The sequence below is a fragment of the Lucilia sericata genome, unplaced genomic scaffold (assembly GCF_015586225.1).
Source record: "Lucilia sericata isolate MDLA Ls3-8-SP2 unplaced genomic scaffold, ASM1558622v1 Contig000120F_arrow, whole genome shotgun sequence".
Classification (NCBI taxonomy): domain Eukaryota; kingdom Metazoa; phylum Arthropoda; class Insecta; order Diptera; family Calliphoridae; genus Lucilia; species Lucilia sericata.
The window spans coordinates 45,602-73,146 of record NW_023994152.1 but is presented as its reverse complement, the minus strand read 5'-3'; the positions used below and the strand labels follow the sequence as shown (position 1 = coordinate 73,146).

Genomic DNA, 27,545 nt, shown 5'->3' with positions numbered 1-27,545 from the left:
ATGTTTTTGTAGAGCATCATAAGAACAATTTTCAGATATGTTCCGAATAATAAACTCCCTGGGAGTTTGTTCTCTCTTCTCTACCTAAAGCATGGAAAAGAAAACAAACTCCCGGGGGATGACTATTCATATGTTAAATTTCAGTTCTTCCGGATCAGAAATGTATTTAAAAGCCAGAAGTTGCCAACTTTGAAGATCAACCCACTGTCCTTCTTTCAGTCTATGAAAATTAACTCGAAAACATCTCAGTTCTTACCATGAGAAATTTTGTTACGTTATCGCTAATATTTTCCGAGATAATGTATTATTAAAAAAAAGTTTATAAACAACTTTGATATCTCTTGAAAATTTATTTAGCTTGCGTGCAGTACAAATATATAAAACTGTTATAAATAGCCAAGTCACAAACCTTCAGATTTAGTACAAATGTAAAATTGCTAATAGTCTGGCAACAACTGTTTGTCTATTTTTAAACAAAAAATCCACTAAATATAGCAAAAACACAAACCACTGTTATACCCACATAAAGCAGACAATGCTATAATAAAATAAACTATAACAGAACATAATGTTATACTGTTCATGTTAAATGTTTTAAACAATAATGCTGTTACATTTGTTTATAAATTACTTTATCTTTCAGCAAGAAATTGTATGTATAACGACCAATGATTGTCTTCCCAGCAAGCAATAGCTTTTCCTTCGAGAGTTTTTCCTCCAGGAAACAACTTCCAACAACAGCAAAACTGTTACAACAACTATTAAATAAATAAATCTTCTCTTTACAATGATTAGTTTTGTAAGTAGTTGTGAATTTGTTTTATTTATCAAATATTGGACGTTTAGAGTTTGTTTGTTTTTTTGTGTTTAAATAAAATCAAATTGAAATTATTAAAATATATATTTACATAAAATTATTATAAATTTTATAGAAATTGTGCCATTTCATTATAAACAAAAACAAGTAAAAGTTTAAAAGAAAAACACAACAATTACTTTATAATAAAAAAAAATTAATTAAAATCAAAATTTTAGAATAGGATTTGTACGTTAATATAACTATTATTATATAGTAAATAAAATACAATTATTTTTTTTTTTTTTCAAATTATATATTCAAATCTTTATATGTTCATCGGTTATTGCAAGAGCCCCCGCTTTTACATTTAACTATGATGAGGAAGTGTTTTTCTTTTTTTATTAATGATTATTATTTCAATTTATTAGTTTCTATGTTTAATTTTTGTTGTAAAATTTCGTTTATAATCATTTGCTATAAATACTTTTAGTAGCATTTTGTTTGTAGATTAGTTTGTTAATTTATTTTTCTTATTTTTTTATATTTTTATAATTGGCAAGCTTTTTGTTTATATTCAACTGTTTTGTGGGTTTTAAATCTCTTATAAACTGTATTTGTATATTCTTCACTCTTATTTAGTTTATTGCTAGTTATTTTGTTTAATATAAATATAAGAATTTAAAAAAAAATTGGTATTAAAGTTACACCACTTATGTTTAATAAATTAATTTAGTTTAATTAATAAGTACAGTTTTTTTTAAAGCGAATATTTTGTCTTTTATCATGTTTACTTTCATTAATATTAATTGTATTAAATATTGTTTTTATATTTCATTATTTAGTTTAAACTAACTAATTTGTTTTTTTTTTTATTCATTATTAATTTGTTGCATTAGCAAAATTATAGTATTAATTTTAATTTATTATAAAAAGAAAAACAAAATTTTATAGTAACTGATATTCAAAATAAATTCCGTTAATTTGAATTAAATTCAATAAACTGAATTAATAAACTAAATATTAATGTTTGTTGCTATAAAATCGTAGAAAAATAAGAAAATTATTCGAAAACATATTTTAGCCATATATTGTACAATTAGTTTTTATGTTTGCAAAATATCAAATTTAAGCATGCATTTAATCCATATCAATAGGAGGGCATGCGTCTTATTCATCATCATTCGGCAGACAATTCATCAATGCGACAGCGTACTGCATGTTCAACTACTTCAAGGCTGGGATAGTCCAATTCTTTAACTAAACACAATGTCGCCGACAATAAGTTGGAGCTCTAAGGAGATAGAATAAAATCAAAATGTCATTAATGTTGTTTAATAAGAATAAAAAAATTGTTCTTGTACAAATTTAATCAAATATCAGTAAAGCACTAACAGTGCCAATCAAAATGTTTGCCAAAGATGATTTATATCAGATTTTACAAGTACAAAGGACATTAAGGGCAAAAAAATACATTCTAAATTCAAAATTTATAAAAATAATAAGTAGTGATGGTATGTAATATAGGAAGGAATTCATTTTTAAAGAATTATTTTATGGAATGTTGTAGACGAATTTTCAGAATTAATATACTATTAACTTTTCCCAACTAATATTCAAAGTGAAATCATCAGCTATACTATACAATTTTCAACAGATTTTAGGAACGTATAGTTTAATTCAGATTTACCACTTATTATTTGGAAATGGCCTATTTTTGTTGAGGTTTTCGTTTGAAACATTTCTAGGAAAAATTGTCTCATTTGTTCTGCTTTGACGTCAGAACCAACGATTTGATTCGAAATTTTCACTTTCGAAATTGCTTCTGTAGGATCGTTATGGAGTCGACACTAGTTGTTGTTGTTGTTGTAACAGCTAAAGCAGCAACTGGGTGCGTCCATAAATCCGTTGGACAGAGTGAAGTAGGATTGGCTGAACAGTTGAAAATGTGGTGGGTGTCCTGAGGACTCTGACCACATGTAGGACATTCGTTGGGGACGGCACGGTCTGACGTATACGAGGTCTGATCTAATGGATCCTGCACATATCTGCGTATGTGTTCCTCGTACATACGAAGATCCTTTCTGTTATGCCTTGGTGGAGTATCTAGTTGGGATGACTCCTCTTATGACATCGAAGGGGGAAATGTTTTTTGACATTTTTCCAAACGGTTCCAATCAGATGCTTCAAAACTTATATGCGTTCCATTGAACATGTGTTGTACTAATGTATAACTAGAACTGAATCATTCGCAACTCCTAGGAGGTACTTATCATTCACAACAATGTTCCAGAGAAAGAGTTCTAGAAGTAATCGCGAAATCACAAGTTCCATGATTGCTATTTAAGAGTCTAAAGTGTTTCATTTTCACTTGTTCTAGAGCTATTTGTTTAGTTTTTTTATTGGGCTTTTCTAAATTTCAAATAAAAATGTTTATCTTTTTTATGAATTTCAATTTTATCAAAAATTTTCAACATTTCAAAACAAAATCTTAATCTGAAAACCACTTTCTGAATTCTAATTAAAATCTTCCAACTTTTAATTGAGAAAGATTTATTAGAAATGTGTTAACGAACTTACTCTATTAATTGGTCTCCTATGATAACCACTATAATGATTTAATACCGCTGTGGAAACAGTACTAGCCGAATCGGCATAACGGCCATCGGGTCGTCTAAAACATCGTAAAAAAGCACTTGTTAATAAAAAGCAAAACAATAAATAATAATTTATAAAATTTTACTTACCTTGGTCTTGGTCTTTCATCCTCCCAATCACCATTTTCTCTGCCATTTCTATAAGCATAACGATCTACAGGTTCTGTTCTCTCGGGTCCGGCGCTACGCCTTTGACCCATGTGATGTAGGGCAGCCGTACTGCCATAAGGATTGTGATTACTGTGATGCTGTTGCTGATGATGTTCATCCCATTCAGTTAAATCGGTTTGACTGTGACGATAGTGGGCAGGATAAGCAGGACGATCAGACTGATAGTATTCCTTATGGAAAAAATTGTACAAAAAAGGAAAAGGAAAGAAGAAAACAAAAAACAAAAGAGGAATACATAAACAAATATTCGTTCTGGTGGTGTAAAAAAAATAGTTAAAACGTGTAGAAATAAAATAAAACCCGCAACATAAAAATCCATAAATAATCCAAAAAAAGAAATAGCAAAATACGAGCAACCAAAAATGAAAACTTCAAAACAAATTCCTGTACTTACCTTCATGGAATGCGTCGAAGCACTGGGTGGTATAGGTACCCTAAAACCTCCACCATGTGGACTTTCCTGATCTGTATCAGGTGATCTCTGTGTGTATTTTCAATGCCAGTTATTATTAGTATGACGTATTTTTTTTTGTATGAGTTAAATAAATATGAGAATATGAGCAAAAACAAGTTGTTGAGATTAATTTGTTTAAATTAAATTAAGTGCAATTTTTCAATGGGTGTCAATGTTTAGTGATAATAAATTTAAAATATCTGAAACATTATTTTGTATGCCTTAATAATTTAAATTAATCTAATTACTTATCCCCTACTTGATATAGCTATAGTTTAAGGTCAGGCTTTTAGGAGTAACTTAGATTTTAAAAAACTAACTACTTTCTTAGGGAAATGGTGTATATAAATAGTTTATACAAATCACAAGATTCTCCATTGAAATTGAAATGAAACTTGTTAAAGTAAAGAAAAAAAAACTATAAAGCATTATAATAATAGATTGAAAAAAATCTCATATTTATATTAAATTATAATGTAAATAAATAATTTCTTTGTTAAAACGTTAAACGGTATGTAAAAATATGGTGTGTTACCGATCTGATATAGAAATGTGGTAAATGATTCATTTGGATTTCTAGTTATATTCTTCATCAGCTATAATTAAAATAATATTATAAAACAATGGACAAACAACAACAAGAAATAGAATCAAAATGACACCCCATTATTGCGTGACTTGACCTATTAATATTTGACAAATATAAAATGAGTTTTTGTACAATGGAAAAAAATATAAAAAATTTTTCATGACAAATCATTCAATTCGCACTTTAAAGAAACTAATGAACAAAAACAACTAATGATGTGTAGGTATGGCAAATTTAAAAGTTTATGACCATGATCATGAATAATAATGCTAATGATAATGATGATGATGATGAGATTATTACTATTATAAATTAAAAAAAAAAAAAAAATAAAAGAAAAATTTCCTCTTACATCATATTGATGGTAGGATAAACGATTTTCTTTGGGTGTTGAATTATATTTTGGCGATGGTGAGTGTAATTGTTCCTGTGTGCGAAAAAAAAAGAAAGAAAAGAACAGTTTTCAAAGAAACTGGTTAATAATGTTTTAGTGCAGAAAATGAATGATGATTACGTGAATTCGTTAATTATCATTATAATTTCTTATTAATAATAACGTAACGTAATCATACGCTATATAAACAAGTATTTTGTCTAAATAAATAAATAATTATTAAGAACACAAAACTATATTTGGGAATGACAACATATTTAACACAAAATGAAATAAATCTTTGGATTTATCGAACCATATAAAGTTGAAAAATACAAAACAAAAGAATAATTAAACTATATAAATAACAAAACAACTTTAATAATACAAAATTTATGCAAATATTTTCTTTTGCTAACAAATAATAAAAGTGAAATGGTATTGAATTTTGTTAGAAGAAAAAAAGAAAACAAATCAAAACAAAACAACTCATAAAATCTATTATAGTTTTTTTTTTTATTTGGAATACCTGAGATGGCGTAGAGGCTTTAGACGACCCATTAGCATTATTTGTTTCGCTTACACTGTCTTCTGTTGTGGCAGGACTTGTTTGTTGCGGAGGCTTTTTTTATTTTTTGTTAAATTTTTCGTTTTTAGAAGTTAGTAGTAGTTGTAAGCATGTTAATAGTTAATAAAAAGTATATATAAATATTTATCGTCGTTTATTATTTAGAAAAAGGAGAATTAACTATATTTTATTTATTGAAAATCAAAAAATGAAAATAGCCAAAATTAAAGGCTTAAGGTTTTTGCATTTCATTCCATAAAAACATTCTCAAAAAACTAATGTTTAAGCATGATAGAAAAAATTCTATAACAAGAGAAATTTAAATGTATTGAATATAATTTTATAATTATTCAAATGAATTCAATTCAAGATTAATGAACAATTTTTTTCATATTGGTCTTACTTATCAAGATTACTTCTGTTATAACTTAATGTTCGTAATGAAAAAAATGACCTAATGACCAAAATATATAATTTCTTATAGTCATTTCAATAAATCAATAGTCATTTAACGTTGACCCAATAACGAGTGCTACAAAATTTAGTTTCAACTTTGTGTTTGCAAGAATAATTAAGGTTAATGAAAATCTGTCACTAATGAGAAAGTTTTCTTTAATTAACAAAAACCGTTTAAATAAACTGCCAAATATTAAGTTTCTTTCAATATCAAAATAACGTATTCTTTAGGCAAAAATCATTAGTATCGAATTCATAACGAAGATTTTAGATTGTTTAATACAATGTTGTAAACATAACTACATTTGGTTAGTCTATATTATAAAATTCACATTGTGGAGGAGTTTGATTAGTGTGGCAAACTTTTTGGGCAAATGGGTAAAGGTTATTGCTAAATTTGAATTTGTTTATTTGGAAATATTAATATGAGTTTGCAGTTTCCCAATAAGATTAATTATTCAAATCTTTTGTCTATAACTTATTGCTGCTATTGTTACTTAATTACCTCTTTTTGTGGACTTGAACTTCGACGTTGTTGATACTGAGATGATTGATACTGTTGTTGTTGAGGCTGTGGTGGTTGTTGGTGTTGTTGCTGCTGTTGTCTTTGTTGTTGTTGCTGCTGCTGTTGTTGATACTGTTGCTGTTCATATTGTTGTTGCTGCTGTTGTTGCTGCTGCTGTTGTTGTTCATAGGCATCATCATAGGGATCATCTTCAACAGCCACTCCACCACCACCGCTGCCACCACGTGAAGCTTCATCAACTTCTTCTTGTGTCACTTCAACATTATCCAGTTTCTTTAAATTTGGCAAAGCACGCAACACAATTGCACGATAACTATAAAGAGGCAAATCGAACAAGGTCAATATGAATAAAAGAAGGTTTATTTTTCCAATTCTCACACCTTCGCAAATAATTTTGTATAAATAAACATTCAAATGTTTTCATTAAGTTTACTTACTTGGCTCCGGCACGATCACAGCATGGATTCTCTTCTAACCATAAATACTTAAGATTTGGAAGATTTTGCAAATATGCAATTTCATTTATATCTTGTATATTGTTTTTACGTAAATATAATTCCTGTAATTTCAGGCAGTCTTCAAATGGTTGCAACGTACTAATCTTATTGACACTGAAAATATAGGAAAAACAAGTAAATTAATATAACGGTAAAATGAGGTAAACCAAAAAAAAAGTCAAGGAAGGGAAAATATAGAGAAAAAGAGAGAATTTATAAAACAGTTGTGAATTCATCAATTATATAGTGAATCACTGCTGGTAATTGTGGTTTTATAAAATTGATTTTACACAAAGAATAAGTTTTTCTTTATTCTTTGGTTTGTATGTACCTCTAGCATACATAGTTTTTGTTTGTACTCTGTAAATTGGGGTCAATAATCTTCTTACTAAAGAAAGAAATTGCTTGTTTTTATTGTGTTTATTTTAGTATGTACTGTATTTCAACAAGATCGTGACACATGAATTCAATTCAATTTAAATTCGTTTAAAGTAAAAGAAGTTCAATGATTTTTCATTTATAAAATTGTAAATTTATAACAAATTGTCTGTTTAAATTAACTTAAATAGATAAATAAGAGAAAAACTATTTTCATAAACCATTGACAAGAATAGAAATGTACAATTGTACTAAATTTGTAATATATAGAATTCCCAAAATTGTTGAGTAATTAATTTGTTGTGTTGTTTGTTTAGTAGAGCTAACAAATAGAAAAAATTGTATTTGCTGAGCTTGATCATTTGATAACTGTATGCTGTAGGTCATGGATAAGATTCTTATCCTCTAAAATGTTTTATAATTATAGACAATTTTACTTTTTATTTTCAAGAGTCACATATTTGTTTTGTCAAGTTACCCATCCTAAAACAAATATCAATGAATTGTTCAAGTGTATTATACATAATTCATATTTATAATTAATAAGTAGTTCAGAAGTCTTATCAATATTTATAAACAAATAATAATAAGGCCTTTAGGCAATAGCAAATATTAATGGCAAGTATGAAACATTTATTACTTGTTTATCTTGAATTTATTTATACGATATGCTTGCTAAATATTTCATACCACTTGTTATTTAGGCCCTTATTCATAATAACAATTTAACAATGATTTAAAAAACTAATTTTCATACGAAATTTATTTCTATACCAGGAATACAAGAAGAAATTGATTGTAAAAGAAATTCGTATCCAGAATGCGTTGTTTCTTGTTGTTGCTGTAACAGTACGACTGTGGCCGATAGTTCTTTCCTGGGGAAAAAACTTTCGGTTGATACAGCTGTCGCTGGGTTGACAATCTTTGGCCGAGTATGACTCGGGCCGTTCCGGAGCGAAGATTCAATTGTCGTGGTAACGAGTTGCTTCTTCATGGCTTTTGGTGGATTTATAAAAATGATTTGTATGGAGATTCAAAGTATCGAAAATTTTACGATAATAGATTAATTAATTTTTATTTTCATTTCCATTTTTTATGTTTTCTAAATTTGTTATATTTTCTAAAGATTCCCAATTTGATTTTAAAACCAGGCTTCTGAAGTATTTTAGTCTATAATGTCGTTTAAAAGACGATGCTGTTAACACGCATCGAATATTTAGAAAAACTTTAGGCTGCAGTATATATCTCGAAAACCTGAGTTGAGATTTCAGTGAATTCATATCCTTTAAAAAATAATACTCTAGGTGATGTAGGAATTTAATTCTGTACGCAAAATTCTGGTCTACAAAATTAGTGAATACCATTAATATATTGTTTTTAAGATCAAAAAAAATTTCAAGATTTACAAAAATCTACACAACATACTCGTGTGAGTGTGCAAACAAAGTGATAACTCTTGAAAATGCCGTCATTAAACACATTCATTCAATTGAGATAAGATAGAGAAGCACCATAATACCAAAAGAAACAAAAAGTAAATACAATTTTTTAAATTCAAAGCACTCGAAAATCAACAAGTTCTTAAACAAATATGTATCTATGGTATCTATATTTTATAGAAAGAAAGTAAAAGTTACTGAGCTACTATAAAACAAAAAAAAAAAAAAAAAAAAAAAAAAAACAGTAGAACTAAGTAAAGGTGGAACAAGTTTCTTTAAAATACAAATATGTACTATTTGGGTGTTAAGGCAATTGTCGGCCGTACAAGTTTATGTTTTAAATAAATAATAATATCCAACTATTTGTGATGTCACTGTTGTAACGTATAGTTTATTTTAAATACCGACACATTGCAACAAAATGCAGTCAAACATATTTCCATTAAAATTTTTTTTAAGTTGGTTTAAGGCCTTAAATACTTAAAACAATAATAAACGTATTTATAGTTTTAAGTATTTATACAGTTGATCTAGATGTGTTACACCACCTCCTTCATGTCTGCCTATTTCAATATGTATGGAACGGAATACTACGTACTCATCATCATACACATTTATAAGAAAAGCCGGCAAAAGGCATGTAAACAAACTTAATAAAAAAAATATATAAAATCAAAACACAACTTGTACCCCCAATAAATAAAACAGACAGACACTAAAAATGTATAAATAAAGAAATATAGTTGTTTTTAGCATGAAAATATACCCAGTGATCTAATTTCATAAAATGTAATATTTGAAAATTTCCCCTATATGTAGGAGGTTAGGTTTTATAAGTTAATCGTTGCATTTAATACATTGCCAGTATTTGATCATTTTATTGGATTTAACTTAGATTTGTAAACTATTTAGGGCCAATATTTAGGTGAAAGATTAGCGATTAAATTAAAATTAATCCTCGAAAGATGTTTTTGAGTACTCAATTAGTTAATTTTGTTTGCAAGTTTAAGCGCCCAATGGTGGTGGTTTAATCTTAAGCACGAAATGCAAAAATGTAAACAGCTGATGCAAAAAAATTAATAAAATTTTTATAAATATAAACATTAAAATGTTCTATTTATTGATTAGTATAAATTATGGACACTTCAAAATACATTTTTTTGTTTTTAATTTAAGTTTTCATTAATTTTCATATTAAATTTACAATTGTCTTCTTCTTTTTTATAAAATATGCATTGTTTTGATAACAAACAGTGAAGTTTTCTGTTGTTTTGTATGGCAACACTGCGAAGTTTAAGCGCCCAATGGAGGTGGTTTAAACTTAAGCATGAAATGCAAAAGTGTAAACAGCTGATGCAAAAAAAATAATACAATTTTTATAAATATAAACATTAAAATGTTCTATTTATTGATTAGTATAAATTATGCACAACCAAAATAAATTTTTTTTGGTTTTAAATTTAAGTTTTCATTAATTTTCATATTAAATTTACAATTGTCTTCTTCTTTTTTATAAAACATGCATTGTTTTGATAACAAACAGTGACATTTTCTGTTGTTTTGTATGGCAACACTGCTAAGTTTAATCTTGTTTTGTCGCAAGACATTATAGGGTATTTGCTATTCTTGAATATAAACTACAAAAATGATTACCTCTAATATTTTTTCAAAATTGTATAGTGTATTCAAAATTCGACTTATTCATCAAAAAAACATATCTTAAGAATGTTTTGTAATAAATTTATTTTGCTACTTATACTATACGTAGTATGTCTACTTAATTTTATTGTGCCTTTTTTTTCTCCACTAAATGTTTAATAAAATTCTGTGTCACAACTAAATATAGAAAATAATTTTAAACAAAATGCAAAAGAACAAGTTCAATGACATGAATCTTGAAATTTATTCGGCTTAATTTATTAACATTAACAAAAATATTAGAAAAAATAAACACTCACACTATACTATATATGGCTATAAATAAGTCTCAAAGTATTTGAGAGAATTAGAGAAAAAGGTAAAAAAAGTATTGTATTTAACAACTGTTTATTTTTTATAACGACCTTGGCTATAAAAAATTCAAATTATGTTTATTTCAAACTACATATTAACCAAAACTGAACACTTGTTTATTTTGATATAAACCTAAAAGTTGTTTTTTATTTCGCCATATTTGGCGGTAAATCCTACGCTCAAATGGTGTTTTATATTTGTATTAATATAAAAACACAGTTATTTGATAAATTTATTTGTTGTTTTTTTAAACCAATACGTAGTATGACATCAGCTTTGTAGGAGATTTTCAAGTCGCAAATCTCTTAAAACCACATATTTTTTATTATTATTATTAGAATTTGATTTATAGTGCAGTGTTTATTATTCACTTGAATGATTCACATCCGCAAATAAATTTATTATTAAAATGTTTTTATTAAAAAATATTTCAAAGGATTAAATTAGTTCAATTGAACCAATAAAGAAGTGGGCAATAATTAAGATTTCAGACAGTTGAAGATTAAAATTTACCAACACAGACGGTAACTGCAATTAGAGAAACACTTTTAGAAATATCAGTAACACAATCCAACAAATTTTGAACCCATTGGATTAAAAAAACTAGATATTTTTTTTAACTTAATTTTAATATATCTCAAAATAGAAAGATATACATACATATGTATGTAAAAAAAAGGGTTAAACCTTTTGAATCCAATGGTTCTTTCATAATACATAACTAAGCTTAGGCTGATATATCTCGAAATGTAGAAATCTTAGAAAAGTGTTCTTTACTGGGTTTTTTAAAAACAACTGAAAATTTTGGATCAAAAGTTGTGGCCAATTATTTTGAATATAAATTGTATTATATTTTGAAATGTAAGCGAAAATATTATCCAATACCTTAAAGAATTCTACCATTTCGATTTTGTTTCACGCTAAGTTATAGAAAAAAACGTAATTTTATTTAAAACAATTATACTCGCAGTAAATATGCGATTAAGCTATAAGGTAATTTATAGCTTAATCTATTATTTTCTTATAATTTTACAAAAAAATCCGGTTAAAAAATTAAATTTAAACTCAAGTACTTGAGTCAGTATTACTTACCTTAACGCCAACACTTCAACGCCACGCATTCGTTTTATAATTGAAACATCACTGAGATCACTTCCCCTGGAAATAGTAGAAAATAAATAAATTAATTTATAATAAAATTACACTCACACACAATTATTTTTCTCTAATTTAACATACAATAGTGTAAAATCAAATCAAATCTGATCTGAGAGTAGAGTAGAGTACATACTACAAATATGGTGTTGTGAATTTTTAAGATGTGGGTTAAGCACGATTTCTTTCAATGTTGTTTAATGGATAAGGAAAAAGAAACAAGTTCACGAAACTATAAACAATTAGACAATGAGAATAAAATTGTTGTTTAAAGATATTATTAGGTTCTTTTAAATATAAGAATCCCGATGGGATTTTGGTGTCAAAAGTTTTAAACGGAATAGCTTTATAAATTATCGTACCGAAATATAACAAGAGGGAATACTTTATCCCCTCTAGGGATATTTTAGCATTTATTCTGTAATAAGCAAATTCTCTAGTTTATCTTTTCTTTCCCTAAATATTGTATTTTCTAAATTCAGGTCATTCCAAGATATTTTTATACCCTACACCACTTTAGTGGGGAGGGTATATTGGATTTGTGCTGATGTTTGTAACATACAAAAATATTCGTCCTAGACCCAGTATACCAATCGGCTTAGAATCGTTTTCTGAGTCGATTAAGCTATGTCCGTCCGTCCGTCCGTCCGTCTGGCTGGCTGGCTGTCCATGTAAACCTTGTGCGCAAGCTACAGGTCGCAATTTTCAAGATAATTGGATGAAATTTGGCATGCACATTTTATTTGACCCAAGGACGAAGCCTATTGAAAATGGTTAAAATCGGTCCATTATTTCACCTAGCCCCCATAGAACAGAACCCCCCGAAAAGGGCTTCTGAGCTCATAATTATGTTAAATATACAGATATATCGATAATATACGGCACAACTAAGTTTTATAGAAGTCTTGATGACCCTGCCAAATTTCATAAAGATCGGGCCGCATTTGACCCTAGCTCCCATACAAAGTCCCCTTCAGAAAATTACTTGAATGTCCCAAATTAACTTATAAACACAAATATCGCGATGAAATTCAGCACAATAAAATATTATGTAAATATAAATATATTCACAAAATTTTATCGGGCTTGGTCCATATTTGCCCCTAGCCCCCATATAAAGCCTCTTTTAGAAAATTAGTTTTTCATCCATAAATTGCATAAATGTATCGGAACAAGGGAATATTGAAGATAAATGCTTTATTATGAAAAATAAATCACATTTAATATTCATAACTGGTGTAGGGTATCATATGGTCGGCCTCGCCCGACTATACTTTCTTACTTGTTTAATAATAACTTTAAATGTTCTTTTTAATTCCTCTTTTCTTGGTTTATTTTTCTTTCTTTCACCTCTGACTGTGAAGCGGTCTTTATTTTACTTGATTTTTTATGCTTGGAAAAGCGAGTTTAAGTGGCAAAGTGCTTGTTAGCGAACCATAAACATTTACATCTCAAAATATACATTTAAAATGTAATTAAATAATTTGTAGGAAACGACAGATAAAAAAATTGAAAGAAGTTTCATATACCGATACATACAAGAACTCGTTTAACCACTAACGTTAAACCAAACCTTAACTGGAAAAATGTTTGAAAGATTCGGTTATATTGTTGGAACATTGACAATTTTGTATTTGGTACCCACCTACTGTATATAATTAAATAATATATAATTTTAAATGAACCTTAAGAATTGATAAAGGGTATGTTTACTCCAATGAACACCGTTTACTCTATCAAAACCCTAGACATTACCCTAAATATTATTTGAAAATTAATTTAATACAATTCTACATAAACATTATAAAATCTTATTTAAATATAAGTGAAATATTAATTTCGTTAGTGGTCACGTACTTTTCATCAAATATTTGAACATTGTGTAAGCATACCTTAAATAACGTTTATTCTAAAGAATAACATTGAATTCAATTAATTAGGGTTAACATTTTATTTGTTTTAGCATTTTTATTTGAATGATTTTAAACAATGTGTAAATAATTGAAAAATTTAAAATCCCTTTATTTTACCGGATGTAATGTAATTCATTGGAACTATGTTTAAAATAACTACGGTGCACTTTTATTAACACGTATAATACATACATATGTATGTATGTATTAATATTGGACACATCATGGGGACACATGGCAAATAAATAATGAATTGCTAAGAAAAAAGGTGTTGAAACGATCCGACATAAGAAACGTGACAAGTAAATGTTATTACATGTTGTACTAAATACATTTATTTCCACTTCCACCAAATTGGGTCCGTTTTAAACAGAATAAAAAGAGTGTTGAAATATAGTCTGAATCAGGCATGGAAAATTCAGTACTTCAGTACATTTTGATTCCATAAAATACTGCGGTACCCCTGCGACATTTTCGGTACTTTCCCTATCTTATAAACTGCCCAGTCTATACTATAGTCTAGTCTATAGTCTAGTCTATAGTCTAGTCTATAGTCTAGTCTATAGTCTAGTCTATAGTCTAGTCTATAGTCTAGTCTATAGTCTAGTCTATAGTCTAGTCTATAGTCTAGTCTATAGTCTAGTCTATAGTCTAGTCTATAGTCTAGTCTATAGTCTAGTCTATAGTCTAGTCTATAGTCTAGTCTATAGTCTAGTCTATAGTCTAGTCTATAGTCTATAGTCTAGTCTATAGTCTAGTCTATAGTCTAGTCTATAGTCTAGTCTATAGTCTAGTCTATAGTCTAGTGTATAGTCTAGTCTATAGTCTAGTCTATAGTCTAGTCTATAGTCTAGTCTATAGTCTAGTCTATAGTCTAGTCTATAGTCTAGTCTATAGTCTAGTCTATAGTCTAGTCTATAGTCTAGTCTATAGTCTAGTCTATAGTCTAGTCTATAGTCTAGTCTATAGTCTAGTCTATAGTCTAGTCTATAGTCTAGTCTATAGTCTAGTCTATAGTCTAGTCTATAGTCTAGTCTATAGTCTAGTCTATAGTCTAGTCTATAGTCTAGTCTATAGTCTAGTCTATAGTCTAGTCTATAGCCTAGTCTATAGTCTAGTCTATAGTCTAGTCTATAGTCTAGTCTATAGTCTAGTCTATAGTCTAGTCTATAGTCTAGTCTATAGTCTAGTCTATAGTCTAGTCTATAGTCTAGTCTATAGTCTAGTCTAGTCTATAGTCTAGTCTATAGTCTAGTCTATAGTCTAGTCTATAGTCTAGTCTATAGTCTAGTCTATAGTCTAGTCTATAGTCTAGTCTATAGTCTAATCTATAGTCTAGTCTATAGTCTAGTCTATAGTCTAGTCTATAGTCTAGTCTATAGTCTAGTCTATAGTCTAATCTATAGTCTAGTCTATAATCTAGTCTATAGTCTAGTCTATAGTCTAGTCTATAGTCTAGTCTATAGTCTAGTCTATAGTCTAGTTTATAGTCTAGTCTATAGTCTAGTCTATAGACTAGAATATAGACTAGACAATTTTACTAAAAAGTATTATTTTCAAACTGGTTTGACGCAAGTTTTAAATGTTAGCTTTAAGATTCTGTATTATTTCGGTTAATAAATCTGGATCTAACTATACAATTTTTTTAAATTTAATTAAATAATTTTTAAAATTGTTAAATATTATAAGAAACAATTCTGAATTATTCATCAAAATTCGCTAGTAACTACATATAAAAAGCCACATTTGTGGTAAACGTTAAATCCAAACTCTCTGTAGGATTTCATCTAACACTCACTGAACGTTCCCACTATATGTTTATAAAGATATAATATGCAACGAAGCGTTACATATTGCACCGAGAATAATGGACAAAAGATCATCATCATTAACATCGTTACACCGCATTACAACAAACATTTCACAGCCCAACAATAATAATAAAAACAACAACAAAAAAGGCTTGTTGCATATACTCAATTTGGATTCAAATTACAATATGAGATGAGACATGGAAAAATAGTATAGTGTAGATATAAATAAAACTGCAACGACAGATAAATAATGAATAAAGGCAACATTAAAAGTTAAAACAATAATAACAACAAACTTACCAACAATTAAGTTTTTTAATAGAGCTCAAATCCGATTGTTTGGATCTAGCAATGACCATTTCTTCGGTAAGGCGTGTCATTATGTTGATATTATTATATTGTTGTAGTTCTTTTTTGTAATTTTGATGTTGTTACTGATGACGACAACGTGGACGTATGTCAGACAGCAAACAATAAAAGTTTTATAAACACGTTTGTAGAAGTTAGTTAATAAAATGCTGTTTTTAACACAAACCAAACCTATTTACTAAGAATTTTAAAATTTTTTTTTATTTTAATTTTGTTTTCAAGTTATAAGGGTATTGTAGTATGTATTTTGTAAACAGTAGTTATTGTTGTTGTTGTTTGTTAATGTTGCAGGGAAAAAATCACTTTTAATAGAGTAATAAATACACTTCACTAACTGCACAGTTTATACAAACATATGTATGTATGTATCTTAAAGGTATTTCTACAGATACATTGAACTTGTCATTATTGTACTATGCACGTACCGTATTTAGAATAGTAAGTGTGCCGCTGTAGCAATCGTATTAAAACTATTTTCTATATTGGAATAATTTCTATAACCACTGGCACTTAAAGCCGCTGTAATACATCGTATTGACTTTACAAGCCTTATTTAGGTGAGTGGAGGTCATAGAAACAACACCAACGCCAACAGGTTTTTCTTGTTCTTTTTTTCTAAACGGCAGCAAAATAAAACAACAATAATAAAAAATATATAAAAACTATAAAGAGAAATTCAGCCGATACATATTGAATAGTTTTATTAACTACCTACATACATATGTATGTATGTAGTTACATATGTGTCTAGTTTGTTTAATATTAATAATTTTGCTTGCAATTAGAATCTCAATTCACTCACACTCAATTGCATTTAAAACAAATTGTAATATTGAAAACAATTCTAGATGATGTGAGTTGTTGTAGAATCAATTATTTTGTTTTAATTTACTTTTTTAATATTAATATTTTTTGAAGAGCGCGCTTACATGTTTCAACAAAAACAAATCTTTTAAACACAATGTACCTATAACTTGAGATTATTATTATAATTAAAGTAATTAGTTTTTTTTTTTTTTGTAATTATCTTTTGTAATTAAATTTTTACTTTTTTAGTTTGAGATGGCCAAGACTCTTTAAGGTAAATATTTATAGAAAGACTATGAATCTGTATAATGTACAAAGTATAATTTTGTTAGTTTTTTCAAAACTTAAAGCTAAGCTAAGTATTGAATGAAACACGTTGCGTATCTTTGCTTCATATACATACTCAGTCCGTTCATTCGTTTGTACAATATTTACTCTTTTTTAAACTTGTATCTTATGGATGACTAATCACGTTGCTTTTTTGTTGTACATATTTATTGTTGTTTTTCGTATTTTATTTTTTTTTTTAGTTTTGTGTTGGTGTATTTTTCGTATACAATTTTTCTATTTCATGTTTTGTTCATTTAACCCTTTAATGTGTAGGGGGGTGATTTTGGGCAACTTAAATTGAAACTCTTTTAGTTCCGCACAATCTGTCAAACATACATATGTTTCTTAATAAAACTTACATAAATTAGTTAAAAGTTCTAAAATTTATTTTATGCCAAAATCTCTGTTTTCAGGATAAAAACTTGCCCATTAAAACCGGCTAAACGAAAATTTCTTTTCTTGTCTTCTTGACTTTACCCACTCGTCATATATACATAGATATTAAAAGGTCGTCTTTACGAAAGAGGACGGGCGGTAATAGATCGTGTTAGAATCATTAAGGACCCGAAATATACATATACACTTTGCGGTATCACGTACAATATTTCAATGTGTTACATACGGCATGACTTAAACTTATATATACTCGATTTAAGCTTAAAAAAACAGAATTTTAAATTTAATTTTTAAAATTTACAAAACGATTTATTTGTTAACGTAATGGTTTTTCCAATAGTGGGTTAATAACTGCTCTTTAAAAGAGAGCAAAAGATGACAGAGAGTTAAAATTAGAGAAAAGCTAAAAAAGAAGGAAATATGCGGCAATAGTAAATTATCAAAATGTATGACGTTTAAAAGTTTTTTTTAGGGAAATTTGTAGAATGATTTTTTCCTAAGCTGCATACCAAAAACTCTATCCAATTTTGATAAAACTTTAATCTTTAGACAAAAACTTATAAAGATTTTATTATTTTGTTAAATAAACTTTAAACAATTTCCATTATTTCTATGGCTATTAAAGCATATTGTTTATTATTGCTTTTGCAAATATTACGAAATGTATTTTTCCTTTTGTTTACCGTTAACTAAACATTATTAAAGATATATACAACAACAATAACTTTTGATTGAGATACACACAAACACCAACAACTAAACAAAATTATTTTATTTTACTCTAAAAGTGCAGATCGATTTTTCACTTTTACGTATTTTGCATCCCAGTTACTTTTGAAATTAAATTTTCACTTCTTGTTTTCGTATTTGAATGCGTTCGTTATCTGCCAACAATTGTGAATATATTTTTTATTGGAATTTTTCTTGCTACACAATTTTCACAGATAATTTTGTTGAAAAATATTTGTGTTTTATTTTTTTTTTTTATATAAAATTAAACGCACTTTTAATTACATACTTCTTTTTGTTGTATTTTTTCTTATAATTCTTTTCTTTCATTCACTTTTTCATTGGTACATACGGCAAGTGTGTATTTTTTGGGCGAGGAAACCATTTGATTTTCCTTCATTTAATCACTTAACCATTTAAACAAAATATAAACTACACAATCAACACGTATCGCATTTGTTACTTTAATCTCCCGTAAACGTGTTGTATACGCGTCGCATGAGCACTGAGACTAAAATGTGAAAAATTGAAAAAACATGAAATTCCATCACACAGTGCTTCTTGCACTGGTGTGTTCCAACAACCAGAGAGGGTTGAGAGTGTTGTTTCTTTACTCAAGGCGAATTCATCTTTATTGTTTACTACAAGAATTTTCTATTCTCTTTGGGGGGAAATTCATAAAACCCAACCGACCACACATTTTAATTCATTAAACATGAATAATACAATTTATATTGATTCACATAAGAAGAATCCTTGCCAAATTCTAAAATTATTGGAACAGATTCAATTCTCATATGAATAAAATTTAAATAAAATAATTAAATGAGAATAAATTGAACCCATTATGACTCTCTATATCTTGAAATATGCTATATAATTTATAAAATATGCTAAGCTTATTAACCCAAAATCGTAAGAAACTCTGGAAAATTTAGCATAATTTCAAACGTTAATATTTCCACACCTCAAATATAAATTAAAATCGTTAGTTATATATTTAAAAAGTCATTTTAAAATTGTAAAGTTCCATCACGGAATATTTTATTACCGGTATCTACAATATACATTTTTTTGTGGAAACTCCCAATTGCTTATTAAAACATTACTTCACCGCATTTAATTTGTATACAAATTTACATGGGAAATAAAATAAATACCTTTCTCATGAGCACAAAATTCCAACTTGAATTCTTCTCTCACTCATTGCTTGTAAAGTATCGGATAAATTTGACAGTATAGTAAGGCGAATTTAGTTTTAATACGACCCATTGTTTTGTTATGAATGTATCTGAAAAGAAGAATAGATTGATACAGTCGAAGCGAACAAAATTTGAACAGTAATAGAAAGACCAAAAGAGATAGATAGATAGATAGATAGATAGATAGATAGATAGATAGATAGATAGATAGATAGATAGATAGATAGATAGATAGATAGATAGATAGGTAGATAGATAGAAAGATAGATAGATAGATAGATAGATAGATAGATAGATAGATAGATAGATAGATAGATAGATAGATAGATAGATAGATAGATAGATAGATAGATAGATAGATAGATAGATAGATAGATAGATAGATAGATAGATAGATAGATAGATAGATAGATAGATAGATAGATAGATAGATAGATAGATAGATAGATAGATAGATAGATAGATAGATAGATAGATAGATAGATAGATAGATAGATAGATAGATAGATAGATAGATAGATAGATAGATAGATAGATAGATAGATAGATAGATAGATAGATAGATAGATAGATAGATAGATAGATAGATAGATAGATAGATAGATAGATAGATAGATAGATAGATAGATAGATAGATAGATAGATAGATAGATAGATAGATAGATAGATAGATAGATAGATAGATAGATAGATAGATAGATAGATAGATAGATAGATAGATAGATAGATAGATAGATAGATAGATAGATAGATAGATAGATACATAGATAGATAGTTTTTGCGAAAAAAGCTTTCCAATTTGAATCGAAATGTAAAGTAACTCTTCTGGCGACTAACAAATAATTTTACCAGTATTTTTTCGACAATAATTTCGAATTTTCTAATATACATAAACAAAGAAAAACCAAAGACAATTTACACAACTTCAACGTTTGAAAACATTTGGTCAATTGAATATAACATTTTAGAAATTTAAAGTGAAATATTTATAGAAAAAATCTATACTTATACTAATGGTAAAGTTTCGATATTATATACATACCTTTAAACCAGCTCACTGTGCGTACAAATATATTATACTCCATTTCCGGTTAAAACTTTATACTAAATATTTGGATTCCTTCCAGTTGTATTGCAATACATCAAATGCAGTTTTTACTGACGTCACATTAGGCATTTGGTGTTTGGTCACTATGGTGATTTACCAAGGTGATAAACAAGATGCAATGAAGCGTCAAATTACTTTCAATAACTCATCATGTTTTCTATTGAAACCCCATCAAAAAGTTGTTGTGTTCTACAAAAAATATTGAAATTTGGTATTACAAAAAGCAAACAAATTTAATTTCTCAATTTTACAAAAATAAGTTTATTTTATTTTTTCAAAATATAAATAAAATATAATATACAATATATTTGTTATAAACTATATACAGGTAAATGGTATCACCGCGTAAAGCCTCATCTGCTTTAAGTCTTATACCCGAAGAAGAAGTAAAAATGAATACGTACGTTGTAAAACTATTGAGAAGTAATGAATTTTTAAATAAATAAATTATTTGTTTGTTGTTTTTAGTACCGCTGCTAAAAGCTGTGAAAGTCTGTATTCGAATAGTTCAAAAGGATCGGCCAATATAATATACAGACGTAAACCAACTGCTAATGCAAACAATAAAAGTGGAACAAGACAACCTGCTATTATACCAGCCACTAATGAAGTGAGGCAAAGAGTTTTATCTGCACGACGTTTGAGAATGAAAACCTATCAGAATCAATTGGCTGATGCCCAACAAACTATAGCTGTAAGTATTTTTTATATATCTATCGAAATTATTAAGGAGCTAATAAATTTTTTAGGAATTGGCCCACGAAAATCGTATTTTGCGTACCTTACATAAACGTCAGGATTCTGCTTTATCCAAATACGAATCTACCAATGCAGAGCTTCCTCAATTATTACATTCACATGCAGAAGAGTTGCGTGTATGGCAATCAAAATATCGCAATCTTCAAGCTGTTAACAAGGAACTTGAACACAAGCTTAAACAAAAGGAGGCTGTTATACTATCTCTAAGTGATCAGAATAAATACTATATACAATTAAATAAGGACAAGTAATGAAATTATTGTGCTAAATTTAACAGTCTTAACAATTGTTAAATGTACTTTTACAGGAATTTGGAAGACCGTCAACGTTTAAGTGAAAAATTACAAATGTTGGAAACTCGTTTACAAGAGAAAGATAACGATATGAAAATGATGGCTCGTAAAATGCAGTTGGAAGCCAAACAAGCGAAACAACAGTTACAAACGGAACAAAAGAAAAATAAAGATATCTTAATGAAATTAGAAAAGGCACGTTTGGAGTTGTCTGGCTATCGCAAACTGGAGGAATTACAGGTAAATATATTAAATTTCTTACATTTTAATAAATGTCTTAAATTTAAAAAATCAAATTTCAAATAGCTACAAGAAAAATTCAATCTTAACTTAAGACGCAATAAAGGCGGCAATTATGAAAGCTCAAAAGATGAAAAAGAAATTGACAAGTATTCATTTGCGAATATCACTGATGCAGAAATTACCGATGAAATAGAAGTACCAAACAGTCAAAGATCAACGCACAGCACCAATAATATGATTCAACGTACCACTCGATCAATTAAGAATACAACAAATAAAAATCATTTGACAGTCTCTTCCACATCAACTACTGTGATACAGCACATTTCAAAACAACAAACACCACCCAACAAGTCAATTGCTGTTTTAAGACGTATTGATCAAGGTGATGGAGATGCTTCCACTCTACAAGATGTTTATAAACCTGCAAATACTTTTAATTCAACACTAATGCAGAAACAACATTCGAACTTGTCATCCATGACACAAAATCAATCTGAAAAGCTTACTAGTCAAGATTATGAAGACGATGATGATTATGAAAATGATGATGATAATGAAGACGATGAGCATGAAGAAGTAATAAAATCTGCAGATATTTTGGGGGATAACCATTATGATGACAAGGAAGTCAATAGAGATTTTGTTACAAATATAGATGGGACAGACAATGATGATTATTATGAAGAAACTCAAAAAATTGAAGTATGTCAATAATGATTTTAATGAAAATGATTATGATTAACTTTTTTTACAGTTATCCACTGTTGGCAAAAAACCCAACATGAAGGAAGAAATATCTAGTATACGAAAACAAATATCCGACGATTACAAGGAAAGAGAAGCATTTTTGGATACATTCTGTCGTCAAGCGACTAATGGAGTTTTGCGTGATGAAACCCCTAAAAAGAGAAATAGCATTGCAACGGAACACAATGTGCCCAGTAATCGTAAACATAAACTTTTGGCAGCTCTTAAAGCTATTGATGATAATAAGAGTCAGGATTAAAATAATGTTTAATATTCATTCTCTATTTTCTTATACAAAAAATATATAAAACAAATTAATTTTATACATAAAATATTTCAAACTTAATTTACATACAAGACACACGTGTAATCTTAACTGGCAGGGATTCTTTATTATTGTCTTTGTTTACCCTTCATTTTACTTAAAGCTCTGGAAACCTTTTTACGCAACTCTTTTTGTCGCTTCAATTTTGAAAGTTCTTCGGCCTTTTTCTGTAACTTGAATTTCTTCACGCGTACTTTGGTGTCATGTCTGTCCTTGTTGCGCTTTTCTTGATAATTTGTTTCAATCATGTTCATTAATTTAGCAACCTTTTGTTCGTGAGGTGATCGTATGACAGCTACGCGTTCTTCTTTCTCTTTAGGATTTAGAGGACCAGCTTTAGGTTTATCCTTATAGGGTAAAGCTCTTTGTAAAGCCTTTGGTATAACCAAAGGTTTAAACACCTTAGGTGTGCGTTTGATTTCAGTATACAAACTATCGGGTTGAGCTTCATTTTTAATTTCACGCTCTCGTTTTAATTGTCCCAAAGTCTTCATACCCTGCCAGTAAAGTTTTTGCTCTGGTGGCAGTAAAAGTGTAGTAACAGGAGCATAGAAGCGGTGCACATCAACACGGAACCATGTTCTGCAAAATACAATATCACTCAACAAAATCTTATCTTCAAATGTTGCCCTGAATGATCCTTCGGGTGTGTGATGGGACTTTTTAATTTGACCTCTGATACCGGACACGGTTTTAATTTTAGCACCTTCGAATTTAGCGACTTCTAAACTGGTATTGAACATACCCTTAATGAATGCTGACTTTTTATAGATTTTGAAAGGATGACCTACAAGTTTAAGTTTCTTCATGATTTGGCACGATTTATCGAGTTCTGTAACACAACCAGTTGCCGCAACACGAAAACCGATTCTTTTTAATTCCTCCTGATCATGACGCACAGTTTGCAAAGCCAAGAAACCAGTATTTTGGGGCGTAATTGGTCCCCAAAAGGTCATGCTGCAAGTAACGTGTTCGGGAGTATATTTCAAAAAGCGATGACGGAAATTATCTTCCACTTTAGCGTAAACTGCTACCGTCTGGAATCGTCTCCAACCCATAGATATTATAATAGGATCACCAGATTTTAAAATCTTTTTGTACCATCTGTGTTTCTTAACTTTGCAGTTAACATAACCTATGTTTTCTTCTGACATATTAAGACCGCCAATCAACACAGGATATGTGGGATCGAAGTTTTCTATAAACTCAGCTGGTAGATCTTTGAAACCCAAACGCACGTATAAACCTGCCCGATAACCTTCAATTTGTATACGCAAATCGTTATCAAGATTTTCAAATTCACTTTTATTCAGTTGTGATTGTTTTTGAGCTTCTGCTTTAAGGCTTTCATAGTAATCGTGGTCACCCGTGATACGGCCATCGTCTTCTTTTTCTCCCTTATTATCGTACTCAGCATCAAATTTAGCCTTAAGCTTTAATTTTTTCGCCATTATTTCAGCTTTTGTAAGATTTTCTTCCTCCACACGAGTCATTTTACGTTTTCTATTTTCAGAAGATTCTTCCGTTTCATTCTTGGTAGCATCCTCTTCTAAATCTTGAGGTTTACCACTTTGTTTTTCACCCGTTTCTAAATCTTCAAAATCACCATAAACTTCACTTTCTGCATCACTCATGTCATCTAATCGTAAAAGATTTTCTGCATCTTCAGAAGCTTTCCACTTGCCCGTAACAAAACAGTTCTTTATCAAGTCTTTATTACTATCCTCCAGCCAATTTCTAGTCGTTTCTAAAAGGGGTTGTAAACATAGTTATTGTAGGAAGACTTATAAAATTTGAAAAAATTAACCGTAAATGGTAGCAAAGTGATCTCGATTAAATGGTTTGATTTTATGATATGAGTTAACAAATTAAATATTTATTAAATTCTTACCAAAACTATCTTGGAAAAAGCACGACTCCTCTTTATCACGAATGTCTTTATCTTTCTGCATTTGTGTTTGCTTTTTAGCCGCCACCTTGAAGAGACCACCAATTTCGTCATCATCGGAATTTTCCGATTCTTGTTGATCCATATTTTCTTCATCCTTTTTGCGCTCACTTTGAAGATAACATCCATAGACCAGACGCATTAAGTTCTTTGATTCTGAATGACGTTGTAGAAATGCATCTCTAGCTTTTTCAGCTAAATTTTCTTTCCAACTCATGCTGTTTGCTAAAATAGCTTCCTGATCAGCATCATCATCGCTACCTTCATCTTCATCATCTTCAATGTCATTTTCGTCTTCGCTAGCATCACTGTCAGCATTGAATTTCGTTTTTTTAGTTTTTGTAATCTTTTCTAAATCTTGATAGTCATCGTCATCTGATGAATCCTGTTCGGAGTTGCTATCATCATCTTTAGTTTCCTCTTCGGAATCTTCATTGCGCCAGTCATCTGCCTCAAATTCATTTCCCTTTTCATTGCTATCTGAATCTTCGTCATCATCAACACCAGAATCATCCTAGAATTTACATATTTTTAATAAATATGTTTTGCATGTTAAAAATAGTGTAGACTTACCTCTTCAACTTCCTCTTCACTATTCTCAGCATCTTCATCCACATAATCTTTTGATTTAATTGCTTGACCATCAGAAAACAATCGGAATTCTTGCTCATCAATTTGTTCATCTACCGTCTGTTTCTTTTCTATAAGTTTTCCCACCAATTCCTCCTGTTCAGTGGCATCTGCAGTCTTCTCTTTATGGCTATGAGATCCTTGCAATTCTATATACACAGCATCCTTGTCATAAACAATACCACCCACACCAGACATGGGAGCATAGAGTAAACGTTCCTTTTCCAGCAAAGTACGTTTCTTCTCAGTGCCCGGCAAAGGACAAGGATCTGGTATAACATTTAATTCATTAATGCGGACATCGCCCAAACCAGCTATATGAACCATATGTTCCTGTTTTAAAGGTACACCGCGAACATAACCATACAATACCACATCTCGATCACATTTCGGATTACGTCGTATGGTATCGGTATTTGTTATATCTTCCACACGATCTACTATCACATAGCTGTGCGCTCCACGCCACTGTAAGGGTCTAAACTTCATCACCGATATAAAACGTCCCAAATTCTTAATTTCATTCCTTAAGTATTCACCATGAAGCAAACCAGATAAATAGAACAATTTGGCGCCATCATAAACTTCTGTCCAAAAACGATGTTTAAGTTCCTTCTTGCGTTTTCTTAACGCTTTAGGATTTTTAATCATATCCAAATGAGTAAGAACTCCCATTATCTTGGGCATGCCATGAACTTGGCAAATGTTGAGGAATTCAAAAATTTCCATTTCAAAACCGTAACTGGCGTCACACATTAGCAACACCAAGTCGGCACACTTGGCCACATCAATCATGGAATTGATATCATTGTTGCATTCTAAGAGGGTAATGCGTCTCTTCTTGGAAGTAACAATGGTTATAGGACCTTTAATATCATTCACATTAGTTTTTGTAAATGTTTTGATTAAATTGTTAATTAAAGTGGTTTTGCCCACCTTTGGTGGACCAACAACAGCTATCAATACTGGTGGTGGCTCATCTGGAGTTTGATCTACAACCGGTATGTGCTGCTTCTTTGCTGTTATATCCTCTTTGCGCCGAAAGTTTCTTTCAGCTCTTTGAGCTGAATTAATGGCAAATGCTTTGGGATTCCGTTGGCGTGCCGTTAAGTTGGGTTCTTTTTGGTTTGACTCTTTTTTAGCTTTTAATTTCTTTTTCTCCGCCTTAACGCCAGATTGTCGAGCGCGATGGGATTTCTTTTTATCAATACCTTCATCTTCAGGCATTGTTATATTTAATTATTGTAAAATATTTCACAAATTTTCCCACTTTTCACAAATTCTTTTCAATTTTACCAAACACTACACGTGCAAATGTCTTTTTGTCTTGTATTGTTGTTGTAAAATAAAAAATGTCAACATACGTTCAGAGTTGTATTTTATTTAAAAATGTAGTAGATTTTGGTTGATCTATTACGATTAATATGATTTGTTTGTATGAGATGTATTTTTTTAACATAAATGTTTGTAAACAAAAGTAAATGTTTAATAATTTTAATAAATATCTAAATATCTATTAAATATTTAGCAGTTTTTCTTTTACAAAACTATTCGATTTAGTGACGCCCGTCTGTCCGTCATTGTAAACCTTGTAAACTGATGGTCGCAATTTCCAAAATAAATTAAGGATCCATTTCTTGGATCCAATGTTGAAGTCTATTGAAAATGGTTCAAATCGGTTCATTATACAACCGTACCCACCGAATAAGAATTTTTGAGTTCATATTTAAGTTAAATGCTGTCGTATATCAGCAAAACACAATTCAAATTAATTTAAACTAATAAAAATTAATATTACTATGGAATTAAACATAAATTACATTAATATAGAAGTAAATCCCTCCTTATAATTTTAAG

General features: G+C 29.2%; 3 protein-coding genes across 26 annotated transcripts; 1 reads left to right on the top strand and 2 right to left on the bottom strand.

Annotated features, from left to right (window-relative positions):
• Window positions 1–1,859: 1,859 nt before the first annotated feature.
• LOC119600782 (putative uncharacterized protein DDB_G0291608) lies at window positions 1,860–20,927 on the bottom strand. 23 transcript variants are annotated; one of them, XM_037951307.1, is made up of 11 exons: window positions 20,675–20,927; window positions 19,591–19,721; window positions 12,010–12,075; window positions 7,028–7,201; window positions 6,570–6,903; window positions 5,570–5,662; window positions 5,020–5,094; window positions 4,019–4,105; window positions 3,544–3,794; window positions 3,377–3,470; window positions 1,860–2,090 (listed from the first exon to the last, which is right to left on the bottom strand). In XM_037951307.1, the coding sequence occupies exons 3-11, from the start codon at window positions 12,036–12,038 to the stop codon at window positions 1,977–1,979; spliced, it is 1,251 nt and encodes a 416-aa protein (XP_037807235.1). In that variant the 5' UTR covers window positions 12,039–12,075; window positions 19,591–19,721; window positions 20,675–20,927; the 3' UTR covers window positions 1,860–1,976. The 23 variants fall into 23 exon arrangements, with proteins under 23 accessions (XP_037807235.1, XP_037807227.1, XP_037807221.1 ...); XM_037951299.1 differs by lacking the exons at window positions 19,591–19,721; window positions 20,675–20,927 and adding exons at window positions 16,100–16,346; window positions 18,720–18,949; XM_037951293.1 differs by lacking the exons at window positions 19,591–19,721; window positions 20,675–20,927 and adding exons at window positions 16,100–16,346; window positions 18,446–18,947.
• On the top strand, window positions 20,893–23,109 carry LOC119600780 (lebercilin-like protein). 2 transcript variants are annotated; one of them, XM_037951291.1, is made up of 7 exons: window positions 20,913–20,951; window positions 21,069–21,140; window positions 21,209–21,434; window positions 21,490–21,746; window positions 21,807–22,032; window positions 22,099–22,740; window positions 22,793–23,109. In XM_037951291.1, exons 2-7 carry the CDS (start codon window positions 21,073–21,075, stop codon window positions 23,042–23,044), a joined length of 1,671 nt encoding a protein of 556 aa, XP_037807219.1. In that variant the 5' UTR covers window positions 20,913–20,951; window positions 21,069–21,072; the 3' UTR covers window positions 23,045–23,109. The 2 variants fall into 2 exon arrangements, with proteins under 2 accessions (XP_037807218.1, XP_037807219.1); XM_037951290.1 differs by having other exon boundaries at window positions 20,893–21,140; window positions 22,793–23,108.
• Window positions 23,047–27,022, bottom strand: LOC119600779 (ribosome biogenesis protein BMS1 homolog). Its single transcript, XM_037951289.1, has 3 exons — window positions 25,632–27,022; window positions 25,002–25,572; window positions 23,047–24,857 (listed from the first exon to the last, which is right to left on the bottom strand). Exons 1-3 carry the CDS (start codon window positions 26,913–26,915, stop codon window positions 23,179–23,181), a joined length of 3,534 nt encoding a protein of 1,177 aa, XP_037807217.1. The 5' UTR covers window positions 26,916–27,022; the 3' UTR covers window positions 23,047–23,178.
• Between the last annotated feature and the right edge of the window lie 523 nt (window positions 27,023–27,545).

What these genes read in the sequence shown, in the direction of transcription:
- LOC119600779 (XM_037951289.1), bottom strand. Translation starts at nt 26,915, where the DNA reads ATGCCTGAAGATGAAGGTATTGATAAAAAGAAATCCCATCGCGCTCGA. An exon ending in GTGAAGAGGAAGTTGAAGAG is followed by an intron (nt 25,573 to 25,631) that starts GTAAGTCTACAC and finishes TGTAAATTCTAG; the next exon opens with GATGATTCTGGTGTTGATGA. An exon ending in CTTTTTCCAAGATAGTTTTG is followed by an intron (nt 24,858 to 25,001) that starts GTAAGAATTTAA and finishes AACCCCTTTTAG; the next exon opens with AAACGACTAGAAATTGGCTG.
- LOC119600780 (XM_037951291.1), top strand. Translation starts at nt 21,073, where the DNA reads ATGGTATCACCGCGTAAAGCCTCATCTGCTTTAAGTCTTATACCCGAA. An exon ending in ATGCCCAACAAACTATAGCT is followed by an intron (nt 21,435 to 21,489) that starts GTAAGTATTTTT and finishes TAAATTTTTTAG; the next exon opens with GAATTGGCCCACGAAAATCG. An exon ending in GCAAACTGGAGGAATTACAG is followed by an intron (nt 22,033 to 22,098) that starts GTAAATATATTA and finishes AATTTCAAATAG; the next exon opens with CTACAAGAAAAATTCAATCT.
- LOC119600782 (XM_037951299.1), bottom strand. Translation starts at nt 16,179, where the DNA reads ATGACACGCCTTACCGAAGAAATGGTCATTGCTAGATCCAAACAATCG. An exon ending in TGTGATCGTGCCGGAGCCAA is followed by an intron (nt 6,904 to 7,027) that starts GTAAGTAAACTT and finishes GCCTCTTTATAG; the next exon opens with TTATCGTGCAATTGTGTTGC. An exon ending in AAGCCTCTACGCCATCTCAG is followed by an intron (nt 5,095 to 5,569) that starts GTATTCCAAATA and finishes TTTCGCACACAG; the next exon opens with GAACAATTACACTCACCATC.